Genomic DNA, 13,484 nt, shown 5'->3' on the forward strand with positions numbered 1-13,484 from the left:
TACCTTGAAAACATATTTAATTAATTAGAGTTTTAAGCACTTTGTTTCATTCTCATCCTCATCTCTTTTTATTCTTTCCCACTTGAAACGATGAGTCAAATTGGCAACGTCAACTTGAATTTCACTATTCAAGAAAAAGGATTATTATTCTCCAAATTTCAAAATCAATTTCCACAGAATCGCTGGTTTTGCGTCCGTGTTCATACTGGGAATCAAAAATCAAACGCCAATCCAATCCCGGTCATTCTTTTTCACTTCACACCATATGATTCAGATTCACGGACCACTTCTCATTTCCACTGCGTAAATCAAGGATATGGCTGCTGAATCTTCTTAAATATCCACAGCCGTGCCCAGATCCATAATCTCTCATTCATCTTCTCTCACTCTCAGATGGATCGAAACGGAAGAGATCAGAGGAATATGGGGGAGGAGGAGGAGGAGGACAAGCGCGACGAGTTGGATCCGAATCAGAAGAGCAAAAGAGCGAGAGAAGATAATCAGCAAGGACTTGTAATGGCGGAGGAATCGATGTCGGTTGAGAGGATTTTCGAAGCGCAAGAAGTGCCGTCGTGGCAGAATCAGTTGACGGTGAGAGCTTTTGTGGTGAGCTTTGGACTGAGCGTCTTGTTCACTTTCATCGTGATGAAGCTAAATTTGACGACCGGTATTATTCCTTCGCTCAATGTCTCTGCCGGACTTCTTGGCTTCTTCTTCGTGAAGTCGTGGACGAAACTTCTGGAGAAATCTGGTTGGCTGAAACAGCCTTTCACTCGCCAAGAGAACACCGTGATTCAGACTTGCGTTGTTGCTTCTTCCGGCATCGCCTTCAGCGGTACGTATCTTTGATTTTTTACTTTCGATTTTCTTTTTCACTGCTTCTTATTTAGGGTTTCGATTTCGTAAGATACAACAGAGATTGCTCTGCCTCTACTAATTCTCATTGCTCAAAACTTAAACACCTAATTAAATGTTTAATCAATTATTTTTTTCTTCATCATCGAAGATTAGAATCGATTTCTATGATCTTTTCAGAAAAAAAAAAAAAAGTAGAAACAAAACTATAGAAAGCCTATTTCAATATGATCATGCTGATACTTCTTAATTGAATTTCAGCCTTCTATAGTTCTATTCTCCATTTTTCTTAGATAGAGATAACGATATTATCTTCTTTTTCTTTTCTTTTTTGAAAAATGGATATTATCATAGTTATGTTTGGTAAGTTGTTGGTTTCAATTTAGTACTAATTTCATAGTTGATGATAATTTTCTTACGTAATATTACTTCTTATTTGGAAAGTTCCAAGAGTACTGTTGAATTTGGTGCGTTTAGTTTAATTTCATAAACATTTTCAAATATAGTATTAATCAATCAACATGATTATAAAATATAACAAAATTCAAAATCTTAAATGACTTATCGATCCAAAATTTTGTTTAAAAAATGTTTCAAACAATAATCAATCCAAACAAATTCTAAGTTAAAAAATAATTTAAAATAAAATAGTATTAGTCTATAACGGAAAGAAACTTATTAAACATTTATTAAAAAACTTATTGTAAATTAAAAAAACCTATTTACCAAAATATAACAGTTTAATTTAACTTTTTGATATATATTTTTTTTATAAATATTTGGATTAATTTTGCTATATTTAAAAATAATTTTATGATTTTTTATAAAAAAATATTTAATAAAAAATGATAAAATTGTTTTAAAAGTGTTTGGCGGAATAGTTGGGTAGTGGTACCCAATAATTCAATATTCAACTTCTTAAAAGATCATTAATTTTATGTTTTATGTTTTATTTTAAATTTCAACTTCTTCAACTTTACACCTTTCATCACTCTACTCTATGCTTATGCTCTCTTTAAGAATAATCTTAGAATTTCCTTTTAAATTTTGTACCGTGCAGATAAAACCATTGAATAAAATAGTAGCCATTTGATTTTGATTGTAATTAAAAAAACACCAAAACAGTTATAAATCCTGGATATTGACCACCATTTTAGTAGCACTCTACACAACTAACAAAAAGAAGTTAAAAATATAAACTTATTAAATCAAAAGAAAATGACATAATCTTTCGTGTCAATTTAGAAGTTTGTGATTTGATGACAAAGTGGGTCCAATTATTAATAATAAAAAGATTATCATAAATTAATTAGTTTTCAAAACAGTAAGCTTCTTCTTCTTCTTTTTTTAATCATAGAAAAGAAAGTTGAACAAACAAATTTTAAAATATTGTTTACAAAATTTAAAAAGAAGACAACAAAAATAGTACTTTTCTGATTTCCGTAACTTTCTTAAATATAACCTTATTTGAAGGTGTTGCATATTCATTACATAGGCCAGTGGAAGAATGGGTGGAGATATACCTTTTTTATAGGTTAGAAAAATGAAAATAAAAAATAAAATAAAAAATCATTTAAAAATATTTTAAAAAATGATTTTAATTATAAAAAATAATAACATCAGAAATTAATTTGGAAAAAAATTTGAAAGAAGAAATAAATGTCATAATAATAATAATAATGAGAAGAAGAAGAAATAACATAAAAAATTCATTTGGAGCACAGTTTTTAGAAGATAAAAATGAAAAAAAATGAGAAGAATAAATTTAATGTTTTTGTACTTTATTTATGATAAAGAGAAAAAAAGAACAAAAAGAACAATAAAGTTAAAAGTTATTTGCAAAGTTGAAAGTTCGAAAGCAAATAAAACAATATAGAAATTACTTTACGTTAAAGAAAAATTCTCTGAATAAACAAAGATGATGTTATTTTAGCCCCATTTTTATATTTTATATTTTATTCTCAAGGAATCTTTAATGCGGGGGATAGCCATGGTGAGTAAAAGCATTGACTATGAAGTCGCAAAAAAAGACTTTTAGAAAAATAAGTTTTTCATTTACCTTTTACTTTAAAAAGGAAAAAAATGTCAACTTGCCAAATAATAGGTACCTCCTCTTCAGGTCGAAACACATTTTCTTTTGACTACTTCACCTGTGACAAAACAACAAACCTCAAGGAGAAAAGTAATAAAAATGATAAAAATTGAATATTTAAACTATTTGAATTTAAGACCTTGAGAAGGATGAAATGTATGAATTTTTTTTTAGTAATGGTTGTTCTGTATTTGATATTATGAGTAATATAGATTTGTAATTGATGTACTTGGAACTCAAACAGGAGGTTTTGGGAGCTATCTATTTGGACTGAGTCAGCGTATTAGTCAGTTATCATCAGACGATATCAATGAATTCAAGAACCCTTCATTAGGATGGATAATTGGTTTTCTTTTCATCGTCAGCTTTCTCGGCCTCTTCTCGGTTGTTCCTTTACGGAAGGTATTTTCAAATTTAAAATAGAAGTTACATAATTTAGATAGAACCGACTTGCCGTGCTTTGATTTTTGAAATTTCTTATTGTTTGCTTTCAGATAATGATCATAGATTTCAAGTTGACTTACCCAAGTGGTACTGCCACAGCACATCTTATCAACAGTTTCCACACTCCTCGAGGAGCAAAATTAGCCAAGTGAGTCAGACTCTTTACACACTGCTAATATTTTGTTTTCTTTTGAGAACTTTTGACCCACTGGATGGAGTCCATAGGTAAAGTGTGTATGTAGACTTGTAAGATGAAGTTCATTGTTAATTCTTGAAAAGAATTTTAAGAGGAAAAAGATGAAATTACTCCATAAATGTGAGAAATAGAAATGGATTAGAAGATGAAATTTCTCTATATAAATGTAAAAAATATGAAAAGATGAAAAAAATGATGTGTGTAAACTTTAGTGGTGTTTAAACTTCTATAGTATTTACTAATGAAGTTGGGTTGGTTATACAACCTTAAGAAGTTGGGTTGGTTATACAACCTTAAGAAGTTGGTAGGTCATACAACAGATCTTTTTTTTTTTATTACATTTCATTTTAGGCAAGCCCTTCTAATATTTTTGAACCACTTAAATTAATGAATCTTTTCAGTCACACTTTATGAATGGTTTATAATTTTGGTGCATTTCCTACGTTACAGGAAGCAAGTGAGAACGCTTGGAAAGTTTTTCTCATTCAGCTTCTTGTGGGGTTTCTTCCAATGGTTCTTCACTGCCGGAGATGACTGTGGATTTGTCAGTTTCCCTACATTTGGCCTCGAAGCTTACAAAAACAAGTACTTTTTATGCCTTCTTTCTTATCAATTAAATACAGTTTTCCACAGCGTTAATTTATAAAGAAAACAAACACTCATTTCTTGCTGCAGGTTTTATTTTGATTTCTCAGCAACATATGTTGGGGTGGGAATGATTTGTCCATACATCATTAATATATCTGTGTTGCTTGGAGGAATTCTTTCATGGGGTTTAATGTGGCCTCTCATTGAGAAAAAAAGAGGAGATTGGTTCAGTGCTGAGCTTCCCCTCTCCAGCTTTCATGGCCTTCAAGGCTACAAGGTTGAAACAATGTCTCTAACCGGTTTAAATCTTCATTCTACAAGCTCTTAACATTCCAATATTTAATTACTTGCTCCTTTGCAATTCTGTTTGTGGCTTTAGGTGTTTATCTCCATTGCCTTAATTCTAGGCGATGGGATTTACAACTTTGTAAAGGTGCTGGCAACAACTCTCATTGGTCTACACCGTCAGCTGAAGAAGAGAGACGTTATACCAGTCTCAGACGGTTCCCCTTCTTCATTGTCCGATTTATCTTTTGACGACAAGCGGAGGACTCAACGCTTCCTCAAAGATCAGATTCCCTCGTGGTTTGCCGTCGGAGGTTATGTTGCGATTGCAGCTGTATCCATAGCCACATTGCCGCATATATTTTCGCAGCTGAAATGGTATTACATAATTGTCATCTACGTGATTGCACCAGTACTAGCTTTCTGCAATGCTTATGGTAGTGGGTTGACCGATTGGTCCCTTGCGTCTACCTATGGAAAGCTTGCCATCTTCACGATCGGGGCATGGGCTGGTGCTGCACATGGTGGTGTCATTGCAGGCCTAGCAGCTTGTGGAGTAATGATGAACATTGTCTCAACCGCATCTGATCTAATGCAGGATTTCAAGACTGGATACTTGACCTTATCTTCACCGAGGTCGATGTTCGTGAGCCAAGTGGTAGGCACTGCGATGGGATGCGTCATATCTCCCTGTGTATTTTGGCTGTTCTACAAGGCATTCGATGACCTTGGACAGCTTGGAAGTGCTTATCCAGCGCCTTACGCAACAGTCTACCGTAACATGGCACTTCTTGCTGTCGAGGGCTTCTCGAGTTTACCAAAGAATTGTCTCTCCTTATGTTATGGGTTCTTTGCAGCAGCCATTGTGATAAATTTGATAAGAGACTTATCAGGGAAGAAGGTAAGTCAGTATATTCCAATACCTATGGCAATGGCGATTCCGTTCTATATCGGCTCATATTTTGCCATTGACATGTGCCTTGGAAGTTTGATATTGTTTGTGTGGGAAAAGATCAACAAGGCCAAAGCTGACGCTTTTGCACCTGCCGTCGCTTCCGGTCTGATATGTGGAGATGGAATATGGACATTGCCCAGCTCCATCCTTGCTTTGTTTGGAGTTAAGCCTCCAATTTGCATGAAGTTTCTATCAAGGACTACAAATGTTAAGGTTGACAAATTCTTAACACCATGAAGCTTTGTTCACAGCCACAATAGAAGAAGGTAGTGTTCTAAATATATTTAATGTTTATAGCTTTATTATTGCATGAGTGCAAAAGGTACTCAAACACAGCTTCTTGATGTTTAGATAAATAGTTGTGATTCATCTGTATATCAACTCTCTCACATGTATTGTCAAAAATATTTATAAATAGTTGTTTTCTGGGAAAATGAACTTGATTTTGATCAATAATTAAAGGATTGTTGTTATTAAACTTATCCTAACTATATATCACCAAGGATTGATGAGTATGATTTGTCATATGATATTAGAGTGATAAAAGTTAAATGTACCATAACCAAATAACCAATTAATTCATGTGATACCAAAATTTTGGTAACAAAAATGACTGATGTCTAAGTCAAAATAGTATGACTTTTCACAATACTTATAGGATAAAGAAATGGTTTTTCCTAATTTCAAGCAAGTTAGATTAAAGTTTATCTTATCTCATTTTATTTTGATTTATCTTACAATGATTCTGCTTGATCTTTATCTTGATTTTGGGTTTTATTGGCCCACAGTATAAGTTATAAAACTAAATTTATCATAACCAATTAATTTAAGCTTTCAAGTTGATCGGTGATCATACAACGAAAAAGGAAAAAAAAATTCTTTGACAATGGTGGACTCTTATTCTCTATCTATAGCTCGTTGTTGGTCGTTTTGCTAAAAATGAAAACCTTGAAAATAAAATACGATAATAAGAAAACAAAGGGTTCAATCATGTATTGCTTAGGTTGCAATTCTTTCCATCTTTGCCTCGAACTAAAACATGGAGAATTCAATTCAAAAGCCTATTGGACTTTGTATAAAATGTATCATGAAGATAAAATCAACACTTGGGAAGAGGATCACAAGATGACCCTTGCAATCAGTAAATTCCACAAGCTACAAAAGCACAGAAACACCATTGACACAAAACAAAACACAATATGCTTACAATACTCCCAAATTTTGCTATAGTCTTATATTTTTGTATGAATATGTGTAGTATATATATGGGTAGGAACAATCTATATTATAAAGACTGTTCCTTTGATGGATGTCTTCTCTCAAATATGGGAACTTGAGATCCATTTTAGATGGTTGTAGTTTTTAGGTCTCTAGAACTTTAGCACCGTTGATTCGATTTAAGATTTTAAGCCCAATTAGATCTTTAGTCAAATTCATAGATTGTGATCCAAGTTTAACCAAGTTCAATTTGATAAGAGACTTATCAGGGAAGAAGGTAAGTCGGTATATTCCAATACCTATGGCAATGGCGATTCCGTTCTATATCCGCTCATATTTTGCCATTGACATGTGCCTTGGAAGCTTGATATTGTTCGTGTGGGAAAAGATCAACAAAGCCAAAGCATCAATGAGTGATTTGTCACGATGATATTAAAGGGATAAAGTTAAATGTATCACAGCCAATTTACTTGTGATAATAGAGTTGTGATGCCAAACTTTAACTTCACTTGAGTTAAGAGAAAACACATTTGAACTTCATGTAAAAGAAAACCTCCAAAACAAACAAAAATCACTCTAAATACCTACGTGAGGAAGAAAATTGTAGAATATAGAAAAAGTCAAAACAAAATTATTTTTCCTAATCCTATATTATTTTGTTATTTGATAATAATTGTTATATAGTTGTGAATGATATATGGTTGTTTGATTTTTTAATATTGGTTATTAATGATAATCTAATTATTGTTTGATTACTATTAATTACTATTTGATACTAATTGTTAGGCGATATCCATTGCTCTACAATTTTAAAAAACACACAAACAATTCACAAGAGCGACCAACTACAAGGATCTAAAAAAATTGGTTGTGATTGATTGATGAAATAGAAAGAAAGGAAGTTAGGAATTAGGGTTTTGTGAGGGAAGAGACGAAGAACCTCTCAAACTAAAGCCAAACAGAGATCATATATACCATGTTTTAGGATGCTTTAATTTCCCATCATATAATTAGGCTCTTTCTTATAAGGATAACAAGTCTAATCTTATTAAAAAGATTTTGATTTGGTAGCGTGTAGGAGTGAGCTTTTATTATGTGATTTTGAATTTCATAAAGCTATTGTCGAATTTGATTTACAACGTTACTATTGTTCTTCGATGTAACTATTTCAAGAAAAGTAAATGTCATATGTCAAGACAATCTTAAAGCATATAATAATCTCTTCTTCTTTTTCTCTAAAAGTCGGAGATTTGAACATATATAAGAAAGGAAAACAATACAAGAGCATATTATGAATACAAAACTAAACGAAAACTTATAATTAATAATTTTTTTTTTCTATACTTACTAAATGAGGAAGAGAAAAGATACTAATCTAAAATTAACAACAATTAGAAAAGTAAAAACAAACAATAGTATAGAGAAAGTAAAATTATGTAAGTAAAGTGTTATTTTGTGATATGATTTATGAGGATTGTTTGTGAGAATTTAGCTCTCAACTCGGCCAAGGGGTTTTGTTTAAACAAAAGAGAAACTCCTTTTAGACCGAATCAAAAAGAAAATGAATAGATAAAGTGAACATTTAGACCACAAGCGATGTTTCAATGTCACTATCCCCTTCAACTTTCACATATTCAGACTTGATCGGAAAATATCCTTGAAGGTGATCGGAAAGAGTCGATTCCTCGATGCGCTCACCCTTAAACAATCTGCAGACCAAATACAACACAGTACCACTCAACAAGAACATCATAAACGAATAAATCCAAACACTCCCCATAATTCCCACTCTCACCAACGCCGATTCAACAACAATCCCATAATGAACCACAAACACAACCACTCCGACAGGGAAGCAAATCAGAATCAGAAGAATCAAACCCATCATCATTTTCCCCTTAATCACTTCCTTACTTCTAGCAATCGCCTCAAATCCATACGAATCCGCTTCGAAAACAGAGACAACGCTCGAGATCTGCCAAATTAGGCCAAAATAGAACATCATCTCAATGCAAAGCAACAGAATCAGGAATTGAGTGAGGAATTCCATCGGTTCGTAGTTGAGAAGAAGAGGAATCATGATGGCGATCGGTGTAGTTGCGGAAAGAGCGATGAAATTGAAGGCTAAGAAATCGATGATTAAACAGAGGAATGTGACGAGAAGTTGAATTGAGATCTTGGGGGCGACGAGAATCAAGTGGTGGAAGGTAATCCGGCAGTCGGTGAAAGTGCAGGCGGCGGAGAAGACGGCGGCGGAAGTGGAGAGGAAGAAAAAGACGGCGGAGAAGAAGAAGAGAGTGAAATTGAAAGAGAAAGAATGGAAAGTCCATGGATTAGAAGAAGATTGAGAGAGGGTGAAGATTAGGAGAGAAAGAGGGAGAATGAAAGCGAGAGTGATTTGAGAGAAGATTACTCTTGCTGTGAAGATTAATCTGAAGGTTTCTATGAAAATTCCATAGATTCCGAGGAATTGAAGCTTTTTCTGATATAGAAACATAGTTGTTGATTTGATTTTGGTGTGGAGGAAGAAGAGGAATAGAAATGATATGGAGGAAAGTCGAGTGTATGAAGTTGAATTTGTAAAACTGTGAATTGATTTTATCAATTACCCAAAGTTTCACAAACCATCGCGTTACCTATTAGCCCTCACTTTCTCTATCACAACTAGAGATGTCCATTTAATCCGCCTTCCTCCCCACAAAAAATCCCTAAATACACGCCAACCAAGTGGAAAAATATTTCTCCACTAAAAATATCATTAATTATATATATCATACTTAAATAGTGATGTTTTTGTTATTATTTATAGATATTTTTATACATTAAATACGTGTTTTAGCATTTATATAATAATAATTTGGCTTTCATTCCTATCCTAAAATTTAATGAAGTCAAGTCAATACTCCTTTTTTTTCTATTCCTACTTGTTTTGTTTGAGTCAAATATGAAGTTCCACCACTTGTGGAAAGGAAAAAAGGGACATGCATTAACTTCGTATGTATCTGTATCACAAATTAAATATGATTATGAAATTCATTGACATTGATGGAGATAAATGATATGATATAGTAAATAATGGGTAAGGAGTGTGGTAGAAAGCAGGTGAGAGAGATAGGTAACTTGAAAAGTTGCATTCAAAAATATAGCAAAAGTTGGAAAATCTAATGCAGTGTTGTTATGGCATTGACATGCATATATAAGCAAGCAGTAAGAGTATATATATATATTTTTTCTTTTCCCGTTCTGGGACCCCTTTTGCATACAATTTGAATTAAGGACGCGGGAGGGGATGAGACCTAGCCTGATCGTCGCGGTCGTCGCAATGCATGTGGACCGCAAGTTAGTTGGTGATTATTGTTTAAATATAAATGTAACGACATACCACAGCTGCTAGCTAGCTGCAGGCATATAGGGATTATATATTGATGGCTGAGGAATCATCGTCGGTGGAGAAGAGTTACGAATCGGAAGAGTTGCTTCCATGGAGGAAGCAACTGACGGCGAGAGCGTTTGTGGTGAGCTTGTTTCTGAGCGCTTTGTTCACTTTCATCGTGATGAACATAAACTTGACCACCGGTCTTATTCCTCCGCTCAATGTCTCTGCCGCTCTTCTCGGCTACGTCTTCCTGAAGATATGGACCAAATTTCACCACAAATCTCTCCCCTTCACTCGCCAGGAGAACACTGTGATTCAAACTTGCGTTGTCGCTTCCGTCAGCGTGGCCTTCACCGGTACACTTTCTTCTCTCTCTTTTTCCAAATATATATACTTTCAAACATATACAAAAATGTATTATTAGTATCTAAGTTTTCTAGAAATTTAATTATTCTATCTTTGCCTCATAGTTTCTTACTAATTGTATACAAAACTCTGTTATATATTCTTCCAAATATACTTTCACTTCTTGTTTTTTGGTGACCTTAATCTACCACATATTTCAAATTTCATACTTAATACTTTTTGGTGATCTTACCTACTATATATTTCAAATTTAATCATATGACTCTCACATCCGTAATTAGGTGTGAGATGGTATGTAAGCATGATTAGAGAAAAATTATAGACCAATCCAAAAATTGTAGACTTAAATCAAAAAATTTGAGTCGGAGCAAGTTGGGTTGGCATATTGATTTTTTTTTCTTTTCCTCTCTCCATAATTTAGAAAAAAATTTATATTATTTTTCAACATGTAAGGGGTGATTGTCGGGTGCAATATGATATATATATATATGTTATACAACATTCAAATTTCAAGTTTATAATGTTGATCCAAGAGAAGGTTTGCTTTTAGATTTATATATATATAATCGGGTTGTACAGGGTCAACCCAACCACCTTACTTGCACAATCGACTCAATTTTTTTCCTCCAATTTTCTAACCCAATCTAAAATTTAACCTAATCCAACCTTTAGGTTGGATAATTCGAGTTAGTTGGATTATCGATCTTTTTCGACAGCAAGAAATATTGAGTTTGAGTCAAAGGTACTTATGTAATTTAATTCTCATCCCTACCCACCATACGAAATTAATGATATTTTTTCTTTTGGTATGGTTGGGAAATGAACACAGGAGGTTTTGGTTCCTATCTATTGGCAATGAGTCAGCGAATTAATGAACTATCAGAGGCTAAAGATAATGACTTCAAGAACCCTTCATTAGGATGGATAATTGGTTTTCTTTTCATTGTTAGCTTTCTTGGCCCCTTCTTGGTCTTGCTTTTTCGTAAGGTATACTCAATTTTACTTTACATTACTAAGCTTAGTTGAACTTGTTTCGTTTCATAATCGTTCGTTGGGTTTTTCTAAAATTTAGCTTATGATTGGTTGTCAGAGAATGATAATGGATTTCAAGTTGACGTACCCAAGTGGTACTGCCACAGCACATCTTATCAACAGTTTCCACACTTCTCGGGGAGCCAAGTTAGCCAAGTCAGACTCTTAACTCCCTACTCATTTTGCATTCCTTTGGTGTTCCTTTCTACTTTTTAATTAAATTTCATGTAATATTGAACTAATTCATCATTGATTGATAATTAAGAGATTGAAGTTTTCTCCAATCATATATTTGTTATAGTTAGTTTTGGTGCATTCCTTATGTTACAGGAAGCAAGTGAGAACGCTTGGAAAGTTTTTCTCATTCAGCTTCTTGTGGGGTTTCTTCCAATGGTTCTTCACTGCTGGAAAAGATTGTGGATTTAACAGTTTCCCTACATTTGGCCTCAAAGCTTACCAAAATGAGTACTTTTTTATCCCCCCCTTCCTATCAATGAATACAGTTGTTTGAAGTCGAGTTCCACAGCTTTAATTAATATTATACAATAAGTAAATGAAAACACTCATTTTCTTGCTGCAGATTTTATTTTGATTTCTCTGCAACATATGTGGGGGTAGGAATGATTTGTCCATACACCATTAACATTTCTTTGTTGCTTGGAGCAATTCTTTCATGGGGTTTAATGTGGCCTCTCATTGAGAAAAAAAAAGGAGATTGGTTTAGTGCTGAGCTTCACGCCTCCAGCTTTCATGGCTTACAAAGCTACAAGGTTAAAAAAAAAAGCTTAAATTGCTCATACGTACCATTCCAATATTTACTTTCTGCTTTGCAATTATGTTTGTGCCTGGCTGTACTACAGGTGTTTTTCTTCATTGCCTTGACTCTGGGAGATGGGATTTACAACTTTGTAAAGGTTTTGGCAACCACTATCTTACATTTGTTTAGTGAGCTGAAGAAAGATGTAAACGCTGTCTCAAATCCTTCCCTCCGTTCGACCTCTGGCGTATCTTTCGATGACAACCTGAGGACTCAACACTTCCTCAAAGAACTGCAGATTCCCTCGCGGTTTGCCATTGGAGGTTATGTTATACTTGCTGTCATATCTATAACCACTTTGCCACGGTTCCTTCCGTTGTTAAAGTTGTATTACATGCTTGGAGATACCTTGCCACACATCTTTCCGCAGCTGAAATGGTATTACATACTTGTCCTCTACGTTATTGCCCCAGTACTAGCTTTCTGCAATGCCTATGGTACTGGATTGACTGATTGGTCACTTGCATCCGCCTATGGAAAGCTTGCAATCTTCATAATCGGGGCATGGGCTGGTGCCACACACGGTGGTGCCGTTGCAGGCCTAGCGGCTTGTGGAGTAATGATAAACATTGTTGCAACCGCATCTGATCTAATGCAGGATTTCAAAACTGGATACATGACACTATCTTCGCCACGTTCAATGTTCGTGAGCCAAGTGGTAGGCACTGCAATGGGATGTGTCATATCTCCCTGTGTGTTTTGGTTGTTCTATAAGGCATTTGATGACATTGGACAGCCTGAAAGTGCTTATCCAGCGCCGTATGCAACGGTCTATCGTAACATGGCTCTTCTCGCAGTTGAGGGCGTCTCTAGTCTCCCAAAAAACTGTCTCTATCTATCCTATTTGTTCTTTGCAGCAGCCATTGTGTTAAATTTGATAAGAGATTTATTAGAGAAGAAGGTAAGTCAGTATATTCCAATACCCACGGCAATGGCAATTCCATTCTATATCGGCCCATATTTTGCCATTGACATGTGCCTTGGAAGCTTGATATTGTTTGTGTGGGAAAAGATCAACAAGGCCAAAGCCGACGCTTTCGCACCTGCCGTTGCGTCCGGTCTGATATGTGGAGATGGAATATGGACATTGCCCAGGTCCATCCTTGCTTTGGCTGGAGTTAAGCCTCCCATTTGCATGAAGTTTCTATCAAGGACGGCAAATGTTAAGGTTACTACCTTCTTAGCAACATGATGCTCTAGTTGACAAGCCAGGTAATATTTTAATTATATCCCAATGTTCGAAATATATTTTTAAATGTT

The 13,484-nt window shown here is 34.5% G+C and overlaps 3 protein-coding genes across 4 annotated transcripts; 2 read left to right on the forward strand and 1 right to left on the reverse strand.

Moving 5' to 3' along the window:
* The first annotated feature begins 87 nt into the window (after positions 1-87).
* Positions 88-5,897, forward strand: LOC101216225 (probable metal-nicotianamine transporter YSL7). Its single transcript, XM_004138759.3, has 6 exons — positions 88-835; positions 3,192-3,349; positions 3,442-3,539; positions 4,038-4,172; positions 4,263-4,452; positions 4,555-5,897. The coding sequence occupies exons 1-6, from the start codon at positions 394-396 to the stop codon at positions 5,650-5,652; spliced, it is 2,121 nt and encodes a 706-aa protein (XP_004138807.1). The 5' UTR covers positions 88-393; the 3' UTR covers positions 5,653-5,897.
* Positions 5,898-8,215: 2,318 nt separating this feature from the next.
* Positions 8,216-8,683, reverse strand: LOC105434763. Its single transcript, XM_011651906.1, has one exon. It carries the CDS (start codon positions 8,681-8,683, stop codon positions 8,216-8,218), a length of 468 nt encoding a protein of 155 aa, XP_011650208.1.
* A 1,054-nt stretch (positions 8,684-9,737) lies between these two features.
* LOC101216224 (probable metal-nicotianamine transporter YSL8) lies at positions 9,738-13,472 on the forward strand. 2 transcript variants are annotated; one of them, XM_004138591.3, is made up of 6 exons: positions 9,739-10,365; positions 11,205-11,362; positions 11,466-11,563; positions 11,738-11,872; positions 11,988-12,177; positions 12,268-13,472. In XM_004138591.3, exons 1-6 carry the CDS (start codon positions 10,059-10,061, stop codon positions 13,414-13,416), a joined length of 2,037 nt encoding a protein of 678 aa, XP_004138639.1. In that variant the 5' UTR covers positions 9,739-10,058; the 3' UTR covers positions 13,417-13,472. The 2 variants fall into 2 exon arrangements, with proteins under 2 accessions (XP_031736985.1, XP_004138639.1); XM_031881125.1 differs by lacking the exon at positions 11,738-11,872 and having other exon boundaries at positions 9,738-10,365.
* The last annotated feature ends 12 nt before the right edge of the window (positions 13,473-13,484 follow it).

Source organism: Cucumis sativus, chromosome 2 (assembly GCF_000004075.3).
Source record: "Cucumis sativus cultivar 9930 chromosome 2, Cucumber_9930_V3, whole genome shotgun sequence".
In the NCBI taxonomy this organism is placed as follows: domain Eukaryota; kingdom Viridiplantae; phylum Streptophyta; class Magnoliopsida; order Cucurbitales; family Cucurbitaceae; genus Cucumis; species Cucumis sativus.

Excerpts from the sequence above, each read along its gene's own strand:
- LOC101216225 (XM_004138759.3), top strand. The coding sequence starts at position 394 with ATGGATCGAAACGGAAGAGATCAGAGGAATATGGGGGAGGAGGAGGAG. Across the intron at positions 3,540-4,037 it reads CGAGGAGCAAAATTAGCCAA|GAAGCAAGTGAGAACGCTTG; the intron begins GTGAGTCAGACT and ends CCTACGTTACAG. Across the intron at positions 4,173-4,262 it reads CTCGAAGCTTACAAAAACAA|GTTTTATTTTGATTTCTCAG; the intron begins GTACTTTTTATG and ends TTCTTGCTGCAG.
- LOC105434763 (XM_011651906.1), bottom strand. The coding sequence starts at position 8,683 with ATGGAATTCCTCACTCAATTCCTGATTCTGTTGCTTTGCATTGAGATG.
- LOC101216224 (XM_004138591.3), top strand. The coding sequence starts at position 10,059 with ATGGCTGAGGAATCATCGTCGGTGGAGAAGAGTTACGAATCGGAAGAG. Across the intron at positions 11,873-11,987 it reads CTCAAAGCTTACCAAAATGA|ATTTTATTTTGATTTCTCTG; the intron begins GTACTTTTTTAT and ends TTCTTGCTGCAG. Across the intron at positions 12,178-12,267 it reads ATGGCTTACAAAGCTACAAG|GTGTTTTTCTTCATTGCCTT; the intron begins GTTAAAAAAAAA and ends GCTGTACTACAG.